The sequence below is a fragment of the Leptodactylus fuscus genome, chromosome 8, assembly GCF_031893055.1.
Source record: "Leptodactylus fuscus isolate aLepFus1 chromosome 8, aLepFus1.hap2, whole genome shotgun sequence".
In the NCBI taxonomy this organism is placed as follows: Eukaryota; Metazoa; Chordata; class Amphibia; order Anura; family Leptodactylidae; genus Leptodactylus; species Leptodactylus fuscus.
The window spans coordinates 89,751,903-89,771,200 of NC_134272.1; the positions used below are offsets into that span (position 1 = coordinate 89,751,903).

Sequence of the window (19,298 nt, forward strand, 5' to 3'; positions counted from 1 at the left end):
CTCTGCGTTCCACGTTGCTCTTCCGGTTGCGTTCCATGGTCTGTGGCTCCGGAGCTGGGTCTACTCAGAGCGGATTGTGGAAGCGGAATCTAAAAGCTACAAGCCCCATGAAGCAGAGATGTACGGAGGCCGGGAAGGATCAGGTGCTGATGGTTACCCGTGTAACTCAGAGTGGGAACAGGGGGGGACCAGTGTCCTAGACTGCAGTGTATGTGTATATGGGCAGCCATACCTGTGCTGATCCATAGGGGGCAGTATTATGTGCGATGTCATGGAGGTTGGGTCTACAAGGAACCCTGACAACATTTAGAAGTGTCCTGACCCCCTGTTATGTTATTTTAGTGATGGACGTGCCCCTCTTGTTCTCTGTGGGGCGTCTCATACCCCTGTTTATGAGGGGGACACAAACTTTGCCAGTTCCACCCAGTTGTTGTTCTGTCCCCAGCACATGAAGTGTCCTCGTCACCTGTAACATGTCCGGCCAAGGAGCCGTATACCAGGCGGACTGTCCTACAAGAGGTCACACGTTACTGGGAGCCGCCTCGATGTTTGGGGATGTCCCCATATCCTCTGCCTGACAAACCAGGGCTGTGTCACTGCCTCACCTAAAAACTACGGCTCACCCTGTAGAAAACAAACCCCCTCACAGCCCATGTCATCGAGCTAAAATAATGGCGTCACCAGGTCAACCCGGCGGTAAACAGGCGGCAGGTCATTAATATCAAAAATGTATATGGGGGAAGAAAACCCCTTTAACAGTTGTGGGTAAAACTGTGCAAACGACCAGCAGGATAAGGGAGCGTTCACACTACCGTCGGTGTCCACTGCAAATGTCTGTTCAAAATCTTGCACGGCCATTAGTAGTGACATTTTGCATTGATTTAAATGGAGATCGGGTGCGTTCTTTTACAGTTTGTGTCTGTCCTGAACTGTCCGTTCCCAAAGATATCCAAGTTTTCAAGCGGACAGAAAAAACCTACATGTTGGATTTTGTTGTTTGCTTGAAAAGTCGGACATCTTTCGGAACGGACAGTTAAGGACAGACACGGACTGTAAAAGAACACACCCGATGTCCATTTAAATCAATGAAAAATGTCACGGACACAGCTACTGTCCGCTGCTAATGTCTAGAGATGAGCGAGTACTGTACGGATCAGCCGATCCGAACAGCACGCTCCATAGAAATGAATGGATGCACATGGTACTTCCGCTTTGACGTCGGCCAGCCGCTTAACCCCCCGCGTGCCGGCTACGTCCATTCATTTCTATGCGAGCGTGCTGTTCGGATCGGCTGATCCCAACAGTACTCGCTCATCTCTACTAATGTCCACACAAGATTTTGAACAGACATTAGCAGTGGACACTGACGGTAGTGTGAACGCTCCCTGTAATGTAACCGAGCTTGAAAAAGTGCGATAGAGCACGAAACCGCTGTCGCTCAACCTCGAGTGTGCCGCCTCCCGTATCTGTGTTATTTTAACCTGGACTGTTAAAGAAAAAAAATTGCATTTTTACGCATCTGGGTGAGTGCCAAGTTTTCTCCTATTTCTCTTATGATGTCTTGCCATTTTTTGTCTATCCCCACATAGGTCTCGACCTGTTACATGAGTAGTGCCGCCCACCATTCTTATATTTTGTGATTATAGTAGTTATATTCTTGTACGCAGAGCTAAAATATGAACAACTATCAGGCGATCTAGAACAATTCTCTGGTCACTTTTTCCTTGGAGACTTTTCTCATTCTTCTTTCGCTCTTATTTCAGTAATACACAAGTCTCCTGTGCGGCCATAGTGGAGCATGCAGCCACAGAACTGCTGGACATGTCGGAGAACGGACTTTTGGTGTCAGATTGGCCCGGGCAGTCATGTGAAGCGTTGGTTCTCCAGCCATCACCAGGTGTTCACGGCCAAATGGAGGATCTCATGGAAGGAAATGCTGCGGCTCAGGACACGGTTGAGCTCCAGTCCATTTATATCCAGAACAAAGACTTGGCCCAGATAGACAGTGACCCTGTGAATCCAGCCGAGCAGCCGCTATATGGGACTTGTGATGGGGAATGTAGCGATGATATTGGTGGGTATCTCTAATGGGACCACAGGGGTCAGATAGGTCAGACCCGGTCAAGCATTGCAATGGTGATTTCCACTTTAATAAGTTTTTTACTTTGTCTCCATGCAGGTAAGTCGGCTGTGCCCATTGCCAGTATTCTGCCACAGGAGATCTGTCATTCCCTTGGCGATTCATCGATACCGCATTGTTCTAGCATTTCTCTGTCTGAATCCCAAATTCTCATCACGAACCAAGTCATCATGCAAGTCGAGAAGGACGCCCTCTCCTGCCCCATCTGTCATTGTGAGTTCAAGATGCCAAGTGAGCTGAAGGAACATTTTAGGAGCCACCCCCCTCCCCCACCAGACTTCAGCTGCTGGCAGAGTGACTGCCCGTTCTTGGCTCAAGATGTGAAAGGTTTTCAGTCTCACCTGAGGAAGGCGCATAAGCTGTCGCCGGTGTCCTGTTCTCATCGCACTTGCCGTCTCCTCTTCCCGACCCGCCAGGAGATGTCTCAGCACTTTAGGAGCCATTTCCCCTTTCACTGTAACCAGTGTGACTTCGTCAGCTCCAATTCTAAGGTTTTCTCCCAGCACAGGAAATCTCACATTAATGCTGGGGAGCCATATTTTACTTTAGGGGAATCGGTATCCGGACAGCCTGCCATACTGGAACCTCTTACGCACGATCCACCAGGGGAACACTTTCTTGGAAATGTGGTGCCATCTAGTAAGTACACCTGCCTAAAACTTTTGTACGGTACTGTATGTACTTCAAAAAGAGAATGGAGTAAAATAGAAGACCATACAATAGTATACAGTATCCTATTCACTACTAATGCACTGCCCACCACGCTCTAAACCCACAACTCCATATTGTCTTTCAGATGTCATCAATCACAATACAGTATCGGTGCTCAGAGGCCGGAAACGCAGGAAAAAGTCTCAGAAAGAAGAAACGGAGGATCCAGAAAGTAACAGCAACGAGGAAAATGAGAGTAACGCCGTTGAGAAGAGAAGTCTGCAGGTTACACGTAAGACTGAGGAGCCAGAACTTCTACAAAAACTGCTACAAAAGGGACAGACATTGGACCTGTCCTTTAATTTGCCCCAGGCTCACAGCCATTGGAAGTAATGGGTCGGTGTGCTAGCTGTGAAAAACACTGTTTGCACGTTGACAAATTGCACTTTCTTGTGCAGGGAGCCTAACGTTACCAATAGAAGTCTATAGAGAGGGACGGGAAGGCAGGAGAAAAGGGTGAGAGAGGAAAGGCCATGCTGCTGCTGCTAATAGTGAGTTTTCTGTCTCGCCCCAAATCCTTTTATCAGATCAGTACAGGCCGGTATTCCTCTATAATGTCTTATGGGCGGCTGCTTCTGAGTGAATGAGAGTGTTTTGTCTATGGGAGACTTCATGTCAAGCAGTCTGCATCCACCAGCTCAGGGAAAACTGAGATTTCGAGAACCTACAGAGGGGAAAACTTGCTGTACTTTTATACAGCAAGTCACTTAATACCCTGTTCTAGTGTTACTCCTCATATACAGGATAACTGTGAAGGTCACCTAAAATGACCGGTGCTCTTAAAGTGTTATAAACACCCAGAATGGCATTCTCTATAATACACATAATAGGGTGCCTATATCATATATATATAATGTACACATCCATTTCTATCTCTGACTATAGGGGCCATGGAGAATGGCAAGGAGCATCAGTATAAAACCCACATGTGCCCCGAGTGCAAGCGATGCTTCAAGAAAAGGACTCACTTAGCCGACCACCTTCATCTTCACTTCCCCGACCCGAACCTCCAGTGTCCAAACTGCCGCAAGTTCTTCACCAGCCGCAATAAGCTGAAGATCCACATGATGAGGGAGGCCGGTGAGAAGGTCCATAGCTGCCCTCTATGTGACTACAGTGCAGTAGAGAAGAACGCTCTCAATCGCCATATGGCAAGCATCCACGAAGGCGTCTCCAACTTCTACTCGGACACCTACTCCTGTCCGGTGTGCCAGGAATCCTTTAAACTGAGCCAGGCTTTGAAGGATCATATGAAAGGACACAATACCGAGCAGAAGATGCGATGCCTTCATCAAGACTGTGACCAAGAACTGTCAGATCGCAAAGACCTCCTGCGTCACATGAAGGAGTCTCACGGGATCCAGGCCGTAGAATGTCGCTACCACGCCTGCTCCTTACTCTTCAAGAATAGCGAGGAGATGGAAGTTCACCGCAAGAACCACTATGCCTTCCACTGCCAGGACTGCGACTTCGTCTGCTCCAATAAACATGTTTTCCGTAAGCACAAGAAGCGCGGCCACCCCGGCAAGGAGGAGCTGGCGTGTCACTTCTGCCCCTACAAGAGCTTCAACCCAGTGGAATATGCTGACCACGTGGGCAAGATGCACGCCAACGAGAAGATTCACCGCTGCGGAGACTGTGACTTTGCTACGGCACACAAGAGGGTCCTGATGCGTCATATGCTGCTTCACACAGGTACGTAAATGCGGTTTATAGCCAATTCTATCTGTGCTCTATGTGGCGTCATGTAATGGAGAGAGGCAGAAGGAACGTTACTGTCTCCACTAGACTCGGCCACTATTGCTGGGTCAGATGTCATTGACAGTCCACTCCTGGGGGTTCTTATAGTGGGTGAGGTGACATTACGCTGACATTGGGTGGTGGACGTCACCCACTATGATGGTCCTCTGGTGTCAGACCTGCAATGAGCTGCTTTGACATCATTGAGAAGGTGACAGATCTTCAAGTGCCAATAACTTTAGGCCCATTGACCAAGGTAGAAAGGAAAGGCTCCCTCTCACAACTAGATATAGGAGAAAATCCAACTACTCTGCAATTGGGCTTCGTCAAAATTAAATCTATTACCATTTCATGTATGAAGCTTCTGTGCGGATCTGTGTGTCTCCATGGTAACAGACTACAAAAACTCCGTGTAGTCTGTGCCTGCAGCAGATCTCCTTATCGTTTTACTCACCTCTCAATAAAAGATGGACAACAATGTTATGGCAGAGAGAGAAACCTTCACCGGCAACAATGGCTCCAGTGTAATAGACTGACTTGTCTTTCTCATCTTTCCATTTCAGGTGAGAAGCCTCATAAGTGCAGCCAATGTGACTTCACCTGCAGGGACATCAGTTACCTCTCTAAACACATGCTGACGCACTCCACGGACAAGAACTACATGTGCACAGAATGCGGGTACATCACCAAATGGAAACACTACCTGAACGTGCACATGCGGAAACACAGCGGAGACCTCAGGTGAGTGCTCTATGGTATTATATCATACTGGGAGGCAATCTGTATACTCCAGAGCTGCGCTCGCTATTCTGCTGGTACAGTCACTGTGTACATACATTACATTACTTATCCTGTATTATACTCCAGAGCTGCGCTCGCTATTCTGCTGGTGCAGTCACTGTGTACATACATTACATTACTTATCCTGTATTATACTCCAGAGCTGCGCTCGCTATTCTGCTGGTACAGTTACTGTGTACATACATTACATTACTTATCCTGTATTATACTCCAGAGCTGCGCTCACTATTCTGCTGGTGCAGTCACTGTGTACATACATTACATTACTTATCTTGTATTATACTCCAGAGCTGCGCTCACTATTCTGCTGGTACAGTCACTGTGTACATACATTACATTACTTATCCTGTATTATACTCCAGAGCTGCGCTCACTATTCTGCTGGTGCAGTCACTGTGTACATACATTACATTACTTATCTTGTATTATACTCCAGAGCTGCGCTCACTATTCTGCTGGTACAGTCACTGTGTACATACATTACATTACTTATCCTGTATTATACTCCAGAGCTGCGCTCACTATTCTGCTGGTACAGTCACTGTGTACATACATTACATTACTTATCCTGTATTATACTCCAGAGCTGCGCTCACTATTCTGCTGGTACAGTCACTGTGTACATACATTACATTACTTATCCTGTATTATACTCCAGAGCTGCGCTCGCTATTCTGCTGATGCAGTCACTGTGTACATACATTACATTACTTATCTTGTATTATACTCCAGAGCTGCGCTCACTATTCTGCTGGTACAGTCACTGTGTACATACATTACATTACTTATCCTGTATTATACTCCAGAGCTGCGCTCGCTATTCTGCTGATGCAGTCACTGTGTACATACATTACATTACTTATCTTGTATTATACTCCAGAGCTGTGCTCACTATTCTGCTGGTGCAGTCACTGTGTACATACATTACATTACTTATCCTGTATTATACTCCAGAGCTGCGCTCACTATTCTGCTGGTCACTGTGTACATACATTACTTATCCTGTATTATACTCCAGAGCTGCGTTCACTATTCTGCTGGTACAGTCACTGTGTACATACATTACATTACTTATCCTGTATTATACCCCAGAGCTGCGCTCACTATTCTGCTGGTACAGTCACTGTGTACATACATTACATTACTTATCCTGTATTATACTCCAGAGCTGCGCTCACTATTCTGCTGGTACAGTCACTGTGTACATTACTTATCTTGTATTATACTCCAGAGCTGCGCTCACTATTCTGCTGGTACAGTCACTGTGTACATACATTACATTACTTATCCTGTATTATACTCCAGAGCTGCGCTCGCTATTCTGCTGATGCAGTCACTGTGTACATACATTACATTACTTATCTTGTATTATACTCCAGAGCTGTGCTCACTATTCTGCTGGTGCAGTCACTGTGTACATACATTACATTACTTATCCTGTATTATACTCCAGAGCTGCGCTCACTATTCTGCTGGTCACTGTGTACATACATTACTTATCCTGTATTATACTCCAGAGCTGCGTTCACTATTCTGCTGGTACAGTCACTGTGTACATACATTACATTACTTATCCTGTATTATACCCCAGAGCCGCGCTCACTATTCTGCTGGTACAGTCACTGTGTACATACATTACATTACTTATCCTGTATTATACTCCAGAGCTGCGCTCACTATTCTGCTGGTACAGTCACTGTGTACATTACTTATCTTGTATTATACTCCAGAGCTGCGCTCACTATTCTGTTGGTACAGTCACTGTGTACATTACTTATCTTGTATTATACTCCAGAGCTGCGCTCACTATTCTGCTGGTACAGTCACTGTGTACATACATTACATTATTTATCCTGTATTATACTCCAGAGCTGCGCTCACTATTCTGCTGGTGCAGTCACTGTGTACATACATTACATTACTTATCCTGTATTATACTCCAGAGCTGCGCTCACTATTCTGCTGGTGCAGTCACTGTGTACATACATTACATTACTTATCCTGTATTATACTCCAGAGCTGCGCTCACTATTCTGCTGGTACAGTCACTGTGTACATACATTACATTATTTATCCTGTATTATACTCCAGAGCTGCGCTCACTATTCTGCTGGTGCAGTCACTGTGTACATACATTACATTACTTATCCTGTATTATACTCCAGAGCTGCGCTCACTATTCTGCTGGTACAGTCACTGTGTACATACATTACATTATTTATCCTGTATTATACTCCAGAGCTGCGCTCACTATTCTGCTGGTGCAGTCACTGTGTACATACATTACATTACTTATCCTGTATTATACTCCAGAGCTGCGCTCACTATTCTGCCGGTGCAGTCACTGTGTACATACATTACATTACTTATCCTGTATTATACTCCAGAGCTGTGCTCACTATTCTGCTGGTGCAGTCACTGTGTACATACATTACATTACTTATCCTGTATTATACTCCAGAGCTGCGCTCACTATTCTGCTGGTCACTGTGTACATACATTACTTATCCTGTATTATACTCCAGAGCTGCGTTCACTATTCTGCTGGTACAGTCACTGTGTACATACATTACATTACTTATCCTGTATTATACCCCAGAGCCGCGCTCACTATTCTGCTGGTACAGTCACTGTGTACATACATTACATTACTTATCCTGTATTATACTCCAGAGCTGCGCTCACTATTCTGCTGGTACAGTCACTGTGTACATTACTTATCTTGTATTATACTCCAGAGCTGCGCTCACTATTCTGTTGGTACAGTCACTGTGTACATTACTTATCTTGTATTATACTCCAGAGCTGCGCTCACTATTCTGCTGGTACAGTCACTGTGTACATACATTACATTATTTATCCTGTATTATACTCCAGAGCTGCGCTCACTATTCTGCTGGTGCAGTCACTGTGTACATACATTACATTACTTATCCTGTATTATACTCCAGAGCTGCGCTCACTATTCTGCTGGTACAGTCACTGTGTACATACATTACATTACTTATCCTGTATTATACCCCAGAGCTGCGCTCACTATTCTGCTGGTACAGTCACTGTGTACATACATTACATTACTTATCCTGTATTATACCCCAGAGCTGCGCTCACTATTCTGCTGTGTACATACATTACATTACTTATGTTTCTGTTCTTTATCAGGTACCATTGTAACCAGTGTTCGTATCGCTGTCACCGTGCAGATCAGCTCAGCAGCCATAAGCTCCGGCACCAGGGGAAGACTCTCATCTGTGAAATCTGTGGATTTGGGTGCAAACGTAAGACGGAGCTTCAGAAACACATGCAGGTGAAGCATTCGCAGTCCGGTCCGATCACCATGTACCAGTGTCAGCACTGCAGCTATCAGACCAAGTACAAGCAGACGATGCGCAACCATGAGAACGGCAAGCACACCAAACAACGAGAGTTCTGCTGCGCCCTGTGCTCCTTCCGTACCTTCAGTAATACCAGTCTCTTCTTCCACAAGCGCAAGTCTCATGGCTACATCCCGGGAGACCAGGAATGGCTGGAGAGGTACGCCAGCAAGCAGCAGGAGAACAACAGCGTGGACTTGCTATTTCCTTACAAAATGGAGGCTCCTATCAAGCAACTCTCCTCTACTGAAGAAAAACCATCTCCGAATTGTAACCAGGCTGAGATGGAGGAAAGCGATCAGACCTCGGAGTGTATGCAGGTTGGCGCTCTTACTGAACCCGCTGGAGACGCTGCTATTTCCGTGGCAGATGAGTCTTTACTGGCCGCCATTACCCTGGAGCCAGTGGAAACCTGCAGTATAGAAATGGAGGACTATCCAGTGAGACTGGAGCTTTCCGACTCCAATGAACTCCTGGCCAAAGAGTCTTCTGTCGAAACCTTAGTTGCTTGTGAAGATCCCCTTCCTACTAGGGGTGAAATTCTCTGCTTCACGGAGTCCATGGCGGTGGAGGAACACGTAAGCTGCGGACAAGATTATGAGGAAGAGACCGATCCACATGTGGGGGATGATCCGGAGAAGGTTGAAAATGGAGTCTGTGTAACTGTGCAATACAACCAAGAGTCAATCCTTTGTGAAATGACTGAGAAAAGTGACGATCTGCCCGTCCACGTTAACGCTAATCTGGAGCTCCAGCCTGGAGACATCCCTGTAGAGGTGCAGGAGTCCTGGGCGGATGTCGTGAAGGGCGGCGTACAGCTGACCATCGTATGCGAGTCCAGCGAACTTCATGAAAGCAACGTCCAAGACCTTGAATCCAGCACTGTCCCACTGGATGAAGACCCTGACGAAAGTGGCAAGCCCGAGTCTATCCTGAAAGCCTTGAGAAAGCAGGACAAGGAGCAAGCGGAGGCGCTGGTTTTGGAAGGCAGAGTCCAGATGCTGGTGGTCCAGTCCAACACCAAGGTTTACAAATGTGAGAAGTGTTCCTACATCACGAAAAAGAAGGGAAGCATCGTCCAACACACCAAGAGTGGCTGCCACCTGCGCAAATCTGCTCTGGTGTGCAAGGACTGCGGAGCCAGCTTTAAACAGCAGAGGGGACTCAATACTCATGTCCTTAAGAAGTGTCCGGTGAGAATGAAGAAGAAAAGAGTTGGTCTTAAGACGGGGCAGCATGTGGATAGACTATTGGTAGACGCTCCTGCAGACTCTCTTGAGGAATCCTTAGAACCTGATGAACATTTATCCCCTTGTCAGAACTTATTGCAAAATCAATTGAAGGACAATATTTCGGAAAGTGTGGTCAATAATGAAGAAACAAGAGCAATGGGGTCTTCAACACCTTCAGGCGACCACAGAAATCTGGTCAATGAGAAGTACCGAATTGAAGGCGGGAAGTTTCATTGCTTGTTTTGCTCGTACTCTTGTTCTAGAGAATGCACCATCATCTGTCATGTCAACCAGAACTGCCGCAGGGTTCCCTGCCCACCATCTGATGTACCACTGGGACAAGGGGAGGAACAGCACAAAGAACTAGAGGACACTCAAGAAATGGGACACACGGCCCAAAGCTCTTCGGTTGAAGACCACCAAGAGGTCGAGGAAGATGCCGGAGTCAGCAAAAACTTGTATGACTCAACCAGCGCCCGACGACTGTCTTGCCCATCCTGCGCCTTCACTTGCACCCAAGAACGAGCCATGAAAACCCACGAGAAGAAAGGTTGCTTAAAACCCGGTGAGCTCCAGTGTCCCTTGTGCTGTTTCCGATGCATGTCACCGGGCGCTTTAAAACGTCATCGTGAGCTGCACCAGAAATATTCTCAGAGTAGACTCCAACTCCAGTGCAAGCAGTGCGACTTCACGTGCAAGCAGCCGCGTTGCATGAAGCAGCACGTTCACATTCGTCACGAAGGTGTGAAACCTCACCGCTGTCGATATTGCGATTTCAGCACCACCAGACGATACCGGCTCGAAGCCCATGAGTCTCTGCATACTGGAGTTGGGCGGATATCTTGCAATTCTTGTAGTAGGACCTTTGGCACCAACTCTAAACTAAGGCTGCACCAAAGGAGAGTTCATGAGAAGATGCCCACTCACTTTTGTAAACTCTGCGACTATAGCGGCTACAGTCAGAATGACGTGGCACGGCACATGGGCAGTTGCCACAGTGGCGAGGCCATCTTCCCCTGCACAGTTTGCCAGGCGACTTTTAGCTCTGAGGCTGCGTTAAAGCAGCACAGTCTGAGGAAACACCAGGAGAAGGCCACTCACGACTGTCCGCAGTGCCAGTTCTCCTGCCACAGCCAGGCCACCCTACGATGCCACCTTCAGAAGCAGCACCCCCAACTGGAATGCACCATTTGTAAGGAGACGTTCTCTCGCAGGGAGGACATAGAAGAACATCGCAAAACCCATTTCTCTCACCATTGCCAGCAGTGCCAATTTGCAGCCAAAGACCGACAGCAGCTTGTCAATCACTATGCGGAGGAGCACGAGAGCGGCGCCCTGCCTGGCGGAGAGGTGGACGAGGGCCTGCTGCGATGTCCATTCTGCTCCTTCTCCTGTCGACATCAACTCGTCTATGACCATCATGTCAAGGGCCACGGAGCCACACGTGTTTACAAGTGCTCAGACTGTGACTATAGCACCCGGAATAAGCAGAAGATCACGTGGCATAGCCGCATCCACACCGGTGAAAAACCGTACAAGTGTCACCTCTGCAGTTACGCCTGCGCGGACCCTTCACGACTTAAAGTGAGTTGCCTGACCCCTTTACATGTGTCGTATTCAGATGTATTTTTCATAGATTGTGCAAACTAGACAATCCCTTTAAATAATGGTGATGCGTCTTCCTTTTTCCATGTTCTTTTCCTTTTGCAGTATCACATGCGCATCCACAAAGACGAAAAAAACTACCTGTGTCCGGAATGTGGTTATAAATGCAAGTGGGTCAACCAGCTGAAATATCACATGACCAAACACACAGGTAAAACCGAAACCTGAGTCGTGCCCTGTGTGCTCTAAGGAGTCCCTTAAGGGGGGGGATTAGGGGTAGGAAACCTTTTCTGCTGTGCATACACCGCCGTCTCCTGGCATGCCGATACTGAAGCTTTTGCAACGCTGCCAGGGACCCGAATTCTTCTATTTCACCCTGCTCTCATGATATTCCAACTCTTCATCATGTGACTGAGCCCTCGTCACTTCTAATGTACTTGGAGTAGCACCGGGTCGGTTACATGATGAAGAATTGGAGCGTCAGCCGAGCAGGCGGAGATAGAAGAATTCTGCTCCCTGGGCAATGCTGCGAAACGCTCCCCCCACTGGCGTACCCGGGCCCGGCATCAAAGTTAGTGAGTAAAGTGGCAAAAATAGCTAAAAACAGCAACACGCATCAGATTTCTATAAGCCGCCTGCGTTTCTGTAATTCCAGGCCTCAAGCCATACCAGTGCGAGGAATGCGACTACTGCACCAACAGAGCCGATGCCCTCCGCGTCCACCGCGAAACCCGTCACCGAGACGTGCGCTCCTTCATCTGCGAGCAATGCGGCAAAGCTTTCAAGACTCGCTTTCTGCTCAAAACCCATCTTAAAAAACACAGCGAGGATAAACCGTACGTGTGCAACGTGTGCCAACGCGGCTTCCGATGGCCCGCCGGCCTGCGCCATCACTACCTCACCCACACCAACCAGCAGCCGTTCTTCTGCCAGTACTGCTCATACCGGGCCAAGCAAAAGTTCCAGGTGGTAAAACACCTACAGCGGCATCACCCCAATAATCCCGACCTGACGAAGGGCGTAGGGAAGGAGCTGTATTTATTCTCCATCCAGGGACACGAGTCAACGTTTCAGCCGACGCCGGAATGTGATACTGGAGAAACTGGAGCAGGAGGCCATGATTAACCCCTAAGTGACTGCAGCTGAGGCTCTGGAGCTTCCACCGCGTCTTTAGGCTCCGTTCCCACGAAGTAACGCGCCGCTCATTCTGACACGTAAACACTAGAGGGTCACCAAGTCCACTATGACACCCCAGGAAATGAGGACAACACCCTGGAATGCAACTGGGACAGCAGGGGGAGCATGTCTGGGGGCATCTAACATGCCTAAGTCCCTGTATTACGCCATTATCTCGTCAGGATCCCTGTCAGCTTGCAATATGCGCGAGCTGACTTTTTCCCATAGGAATGCATTGACCAGCGTTGATTGGCCGAATGCCATACAGAGTACAGCGTTCGGCCAATCAACGCTGGTTCTGCCGGAGGAGGCGGAGTCTTAGATTGGTCCACAGCAGTCTCCATTGTGGTCCGATCTCAGATGTAGCAGTGTTGAGCGCACAGCTCTGCTACATCTCCGGTGGGAGATGTCAATGGGATTCTGTTTTACAGCGCTCACTCCGACACGTGTTTACGTGTCAGAATGAGCGTCGCGTTACTCCGTGGGAACAGAGCCTTACTTGGCAAACATTTTCTTCAGCTGAATTTTTCTGTTCCAAATTTAGAACATTATTATGTTTTTAATGCAGTTTTTTTTGTGTATGTGTTAATGCCCCCTCACACAGCTTGACCTATCTGTCGCATGTACAATCTAGACTGACGTTTGCAACAAACAGAGACTAAGGGTTGGTTCACATCATTTTGTATTCCGTCCAGAGAGAGTCCGCATGGAGACCCCCCCCCCCCCCCCTTCCCGAACGGAATACAAGCGCTGTGCTGTAAAAGCGCACAGACCCCATAGAGTATAATGGAGTCCGTGTGCTGGCCACGCACTGCCCGCATGAATCAAGTAGATGGTGAAGTACTTTCCTGTCCGCAAAATCCCTGCGGAGATCTGGCGGCGAGCACACGGCCCCTTTTATAGTCTATGGGGTCCGTGTGCTTTTAGTGCTCCAGCGCTTGCAATTGTATTTGGTATTCCGTTCCGTTTGTTCCAAACACAGATGTGAATGAGGGCTTAGATCAGCCTCAACCAGGCACCCTGCAGGTTTAAAGCTGAATCTTAAAGGGAAAGTGTCACCAGGAAATGACCTAGGGTGGAAATCACTTTAAAAAAAATATATATATATTTTTTTTATATAATTTTTTTTTTTTTTGGTGATGTTTTGGATTTTTCCGGTTACTATCTATATTAACAATAATAATAATAATAAAAAAAATCCTAAAAGTCTTGTAATTCTAATTCTTACCACCAAGGCCGTGGGCACAATGTCGGGAAGGAATATTTTCCCTGAAATGGGGCAATTGGCAGGAGCCTCATGGGGGGGGGGGGGGATCAACACTGGAGGGATTGTAGGGTTATAGGTTGGACTTGATGGACTGATGTCTTCATCCAACCTCATCTACTATGTAATGGTCTGGTGCAGACTCTATTGACTGCTATGGAAGTTTTCTATGTGACTTGTACAGAGATGGGAGTCGATAAGCAGTGACATGTCTTATCTCTATATACTTGATAGGTGTGATCATCAGTGTGCTGTAAGTGAGGTGATTGCTGCAAAAAATCTCCTACAGAAAAAGGGAAAGTCACAGCATATTATTTGGATTAGTGGACAGAGTCAGAAATTCAGGATTTTTTATTATTATTATTATTATTATTATCATTATTATTATTTAGATAATTTAAAAAAAAAATTAAAACTTCACCAAAAATTCTCTTAAAACCTTTAACCTGAAACTTGATTTACTGGTAACCTATTCCCTTTAAGTTACCAAGTTTTATACTCCAATCACACCCAGAGCTGCCTTTGCAATACTTTTGATATCCTAGCCCCTGTGCTCATGTCCCCTGCAGACGTTGCTGGTTCAGTGTCTGTATAAAGCATGGTTTATCTGGAGTTGTACCGTTTTATACCAAACAATGTGGACTGCAGCTCTGGTTGTGACTAGAGTATAATGCATACTGCTGTTCAGGTGAAGAAGATGACTGCAGAAAGTAAAGTCTAAAGGAATTAAAATGAGTCTCGCCTGAGCGTCCGTCTGAGATCCCGCACAGTAGGCGTAGTAGGTCATTGAGCATGCTCACTACACTCTCCATAGAGGTCAGTAAACCCTCTCCAATCTGCAGGTTTCTATGTCCCTGTAGCTGCTGTAAAGCAGGTCTCTGAGTGCTGCGAACAGCAGAAAAGCAGCTCTGGCAAGATGGCCGCCCCTCCTGTTCAGCAATGAATCTAATTTCAATAAAATAAACCCCTGAAAATTCTGTAACCAGCAAAGACCCTTGTCAAAGAGGACTGAGGAGTGGAGTTGCCCTTTAAGCAGCCTTATATATACAGTATATATACCCCTGTATTGGAACGTCAGGCTTTCTACCTTCCGTTTTCTTGGGTTTTCTGCCTTGGTTCTTCTCTCTGCCCTATCCTTGGCCGTTTCTTATCCCTCCATCCTTTACGTCTTGTGTACTGACCGGAGGTTCTCCGATTCTCCCATTAAGGTCTTACATTATGTCTCGGTATATAGCAGTATTTATTGTTAGGGCTTTCGGTTCTTTATTGATTTGCACATTAAACAGTATTGATTAGACTTCGGAATACTCTGGAACGTTATCAATAATAGAAATCTTATGTAAAATACCGGGCGGGGGGACGAGACCCCCAGATGGGGCGGCGCATTTAATATCTGACTGGCAAAAAATAAAAAGTAAAGTTATAAAGTATCCATGCGTTCCTGTTTATGTTCTTTCCGACATGAAACGTGTCACATTGTAATTCCCGACTGTCCGACGCGTCATTTGTAGTCGGCCATTGCTGTTTTTCTATCAATGCATCACCTACGTGTTTACGGGTATACACAGGCACATGAGGGGAGTCACTGTCTGGGGGTCTGCGTATATGTCTTGCAAGGAGACTGTCAGCAAGCTGGAAAACTTGCACAGCCTGGCCAAGTGCAAAAAGCAAGGTGTAGATGAGCCCTTGATCTGGGTAACGCAATATCGGGGCCCCTCTTGGACTTGGACTTTAAATCCAGATGAGAGATTTGGGGTTGTCTGTGTTGTGTTTATTTCCATAAATAGTAAGGCCAGGATAGACTCCTTATAAAGCCATTACCGCCATCTTGTTGTTGGGTCCTGGTCAACCGTTCACAAAAAGACATGACAAGCGGCCTTCAGAAGATGCTTTATTTATGAAATATTCCATGGCCAAACTGGAAGTCGACGTTACACAAGATGCATTTGTTTTCCGACATTTGCTTTGCAGCCTCTCGGTGTAGACAATGCCCTGGGGAGGATTCTGCGCAGCGTGCGCGGCCCGAGTCATTTCATTTGCAGCATTTGGTTACATCGATTTAGTGTATTAATATGAGAGAATGTTACTATGACTTTAGCATGAACTATATGACTAGGTGGACAACAAGTAGCAGCAACACCGGATGGGAGGGAAGTGGAGGGCATTCCTAAAATAATAGGGAGAAGGTTTTATAAATCAACCATTGGATTTCATATAGTCTTTATTGCTTATCGTCAATGGAAGGCGCCCACACTATTAGATAAGCATTGGTCAGACCCCAACCATCCAATGTGTCAGAGGTTGTCCCATCTCTACAGTAAATACTGAATGAAAGAAGGATCAGACATGTTGGATTTCAAGACGCCAGAAGATAAACTGATGCCAGACATCTCTTCTTCCCGTCTCTCCATCATGAATGCATGCATGCTCAGCCATGTGTATGGGATGGGGGTTGTTGGATCGGGGGGGAATAGTTGTTTTTCTGTCTCAAGTGTATGGCATGCTCTGAAATGTCCGGAAGCTGAGGGCCGAAGACAAGTGTTTGCCAATTTATAAGGCCACATTCTTGGAATTGTTCTGGAAGACGAAGTATTCCTGCCCCGTATGGGACAGAGAAAAGCAAAATATAGAACTAGTATAATACTCCCTCCGCCTGGCGTGACCTAAATGACTGTAATCGGTGATTAGGGCTGGATTATAGAACGTTACCTATAAATAGAAGTCACATGTAGCAGAAAACATCACTAACCAGCTAAAAAGTCAAACAAATTGACTGAAAAGTCTCCGATTGATTTTAGGGCTGTGGTGCGTGCCCATTACTGTCCCTTAAGGACCTAAAACTGGATCAAACCTATAAGACATGAAGGTGACATGATGGACTGTAGGTGCAAAGTAGACAAATGTTACAGAAAAGACCTTGTTTGTTCTTGAAGGATCTACAGGAAGCCCTTGATAATGGCAGCGTATAAAGCAGAATGACTACAAGACCTGGAGGAGAGACAAAGCAGGGTTACATACGACATTCAATTATTCGGCTGCTAAGTCGTGAGGTTTACCCCGTGTGATATAAGAATACATAGCAGTAGAGAAGCTCATGGGTTCAGATATCTAGCGCTAGAGATCTTGTACATCAGCCGCTGTAGCCATCTTGGATGCATAGAAAGTAACAGAATTGCAACCTTCATGAGAAGTTTTGCAATTCCTACAATTAATACCTACATAGAACATCTTCACACGTCTGAGGTGGAGCATGCACACATGGCAGTCATAATTCAAGGGCCATCCAAAATTCTTTATCTACAAAAATAGATCTTAGGATAAGGCTACATGGTGACGGAGAGAAGCGTTGCATCCCATAGCAGCCCCGCTGACATAAGCATTGCATCACAGCCATTGCACCAACCCAAACTGCAAAAGTATACCAGTACCATGGGATCATGCTGCAGGGAATTTGAAACTTCGAATCAATGCACTGCTAAATGCATGACATGAATCAACCCAGGGGGACGGCAGGAGCATTTCTCACTATGATAACCCCTGACCCCCCACACATTCATGCATTACCTGGACAGCCTAGTGATTTCAGTAGAGATTGGGGGTTGGAGGGGTGCTAGGTCTTTAGGAGACAGCCTTTGCAAGTGTGCAGGCTCTTCTAGTACATGCATGCTCTGCTAAGAATTCTGGGAAAGCAATATATAATATAAGAAAAACTCTTCCTCTAGAGCAGTGATTCCCAAAATCTGCTTCTACACCCAGGGGTGCCTCCGAAACCCACCAAGGGGCCACTACACTCTTGTTGGGAAGATGGCTCATACCTTCATGCAACATTATCCGCATCCATAGCACTTTTGTTGTAAAAATGATTTAGTAGGGGTTCCCTAAGGAATCTTTCTTTTCCAGCGGTGCTCGGAGTCTGACAAGATTGGGAAGCTTTGCTCTAGAGCAGGGGTCGGGAACCTTCGGCTCTCCAGCTGCTGTGAAACTACAACTCCCAGCATGCTCCATTCACGTCCATGGGAATTCCAAGAACAGCAGAGCAGTATGCATGCTGGGAGTTGTAGTTTTGCAACAGCTGGAGAGTCGTACGTTCCCTACCCCTGCTCTAGAGTCACGTTTTGGAAGGTAGATCCCTTCAAGGAGCCTAGAGATATGATCTGGGATTAAAGCAAACAGCTAGCTATAAAAAATGAATCATCCCAAAGATCTATTACGACCTTATGGGGGCACAATGTGTAAGATTAAAAAATAATAAAACATAAAACACCCCTCCCACATCGACACATTCTAGATACAATATTCATTTTAATTGTACATTCCTTTCTTAGTACTATCGGTGTAATGCTTCATTTCACCTGTGGTGGCGCTGCAGGTCTCAGCTTTCTGACTTCCCTACTGATTACAGCAGATCCCTGGGAGTCTTAGAAGCAGCAGATCCTGTTCCCTGTTTAGTGCCAGAGGACCCTAGACATCCCCTTTAAGTGGATGGCTGTAATGCATTGCTTTTGCGCTCTGACTACGACTACATACGTTATCCTGCAGTACCCGACATAAGTCACATCCATCATCCCGCAGTCGATGCAATACCAGAGAATTCAGTCTAATTTGCATAATACAGATAATACATCATCACAGACCTACAATAGTGTTTAATACTTCACGGTGGATTATTGCAATAGTTCTCCATTAAAGGGGTTTTCTGGGTGACCGGACTCCTATTGGGACACATGTTGGACCCCACAATTGTCCATGCTCCAGGAACCCCACAATCTGCAGGAGACTTTGTCCAAACTACAGATGAGCGAACCTGAAACCTGTACTCCAAACCAGACAACGCTATTAATGGAGCCCATACTGCAAGATTGCTAATACTGTTCAGGCTGCAGGGGGCAGCACTGCGCGGGTTACAGGGTAACACTGCCGTCATAGGTTAATCAGCACAAGAACATCTTATAGAATAGCACCAAATATACATCTGTACAATAAATAGGTAAAAAAATAACACAATATACAAGTATATACAAACTAGCCATCTGTGGGGGAGGGGAAGTGCAAAATATAGCGTAACAGCGGTAAGGCTGAGCTTCGGGACGGTGACTTCTGCAGCCATTAACCCTCTGCCTCCTGCACCGGGTTACTCATGTCTGTAATACGGATGTAAACGAATAGCGAGGCCGGCGGGATTTTGGTGCCGTCTTTGGAAAGAAGATGGACGTGGCGGTAACCTGTAGAAAACACCAGATCAAAAAAAACATAAA

General features: G+C 46.4%; 2 protein-coding genes across 3 annotated transcripts in view; one reads left to right on the forward strand and one right to left on the reverse strand.

Annotated features, from left to right (window-relative positions):
• Nucleotides 1-38: 38 nt before the first annotated feature.
• Nucleotides 39-13,079, forward strand: ZNF142 (zinc finger protein 142). Its single transcript, XM_075284599.1, has 9 exons — nt 39-143; nt 1,764-2,074; nt 2,180-2,779; nt 2,937-3,083; nt 3,737-4,546; nt 5,155-5,332; nt 8,555-11,582; nt 11,709-11,814; nt 12,259-13,079. The coding sequence occupies exons 2-9, from the start codon at nt 1,822-1,824 to the stop codon at nt 12,726-12,728; spliced, it is 5,592 nt and encodes a 1,863-aa protein (XP_075140700.1). The 5' UTR covers nt 39-143; nt 1,764-1,821; the 3' UTR covers nt 12,729-13,079.
• A 2,818-nt stretch (nt 13,080-15,897) lies between these two features.
• The window catches only part of PLCD4 (phospholipase C delta 4), a 42,043-nt gene continuing 38,642 nt past the window's right edge, over nt 15,898-19,298 (reverse strand). For both annotated transcript variants that reach the window (XM_075284609.1, XM_075284610.1), the window contains exon 17: nt 15,898-19,265. In XM_075284609.1, the coding sequence (XP_075140710.1) occupies nt 19,150-19,265 (116 nt within the window). In that variant the 3' untranslated portion in view covers nt 15,898-19,149. The remainder of the gene's footprint in view (nt 19,266-19,298) is intronic.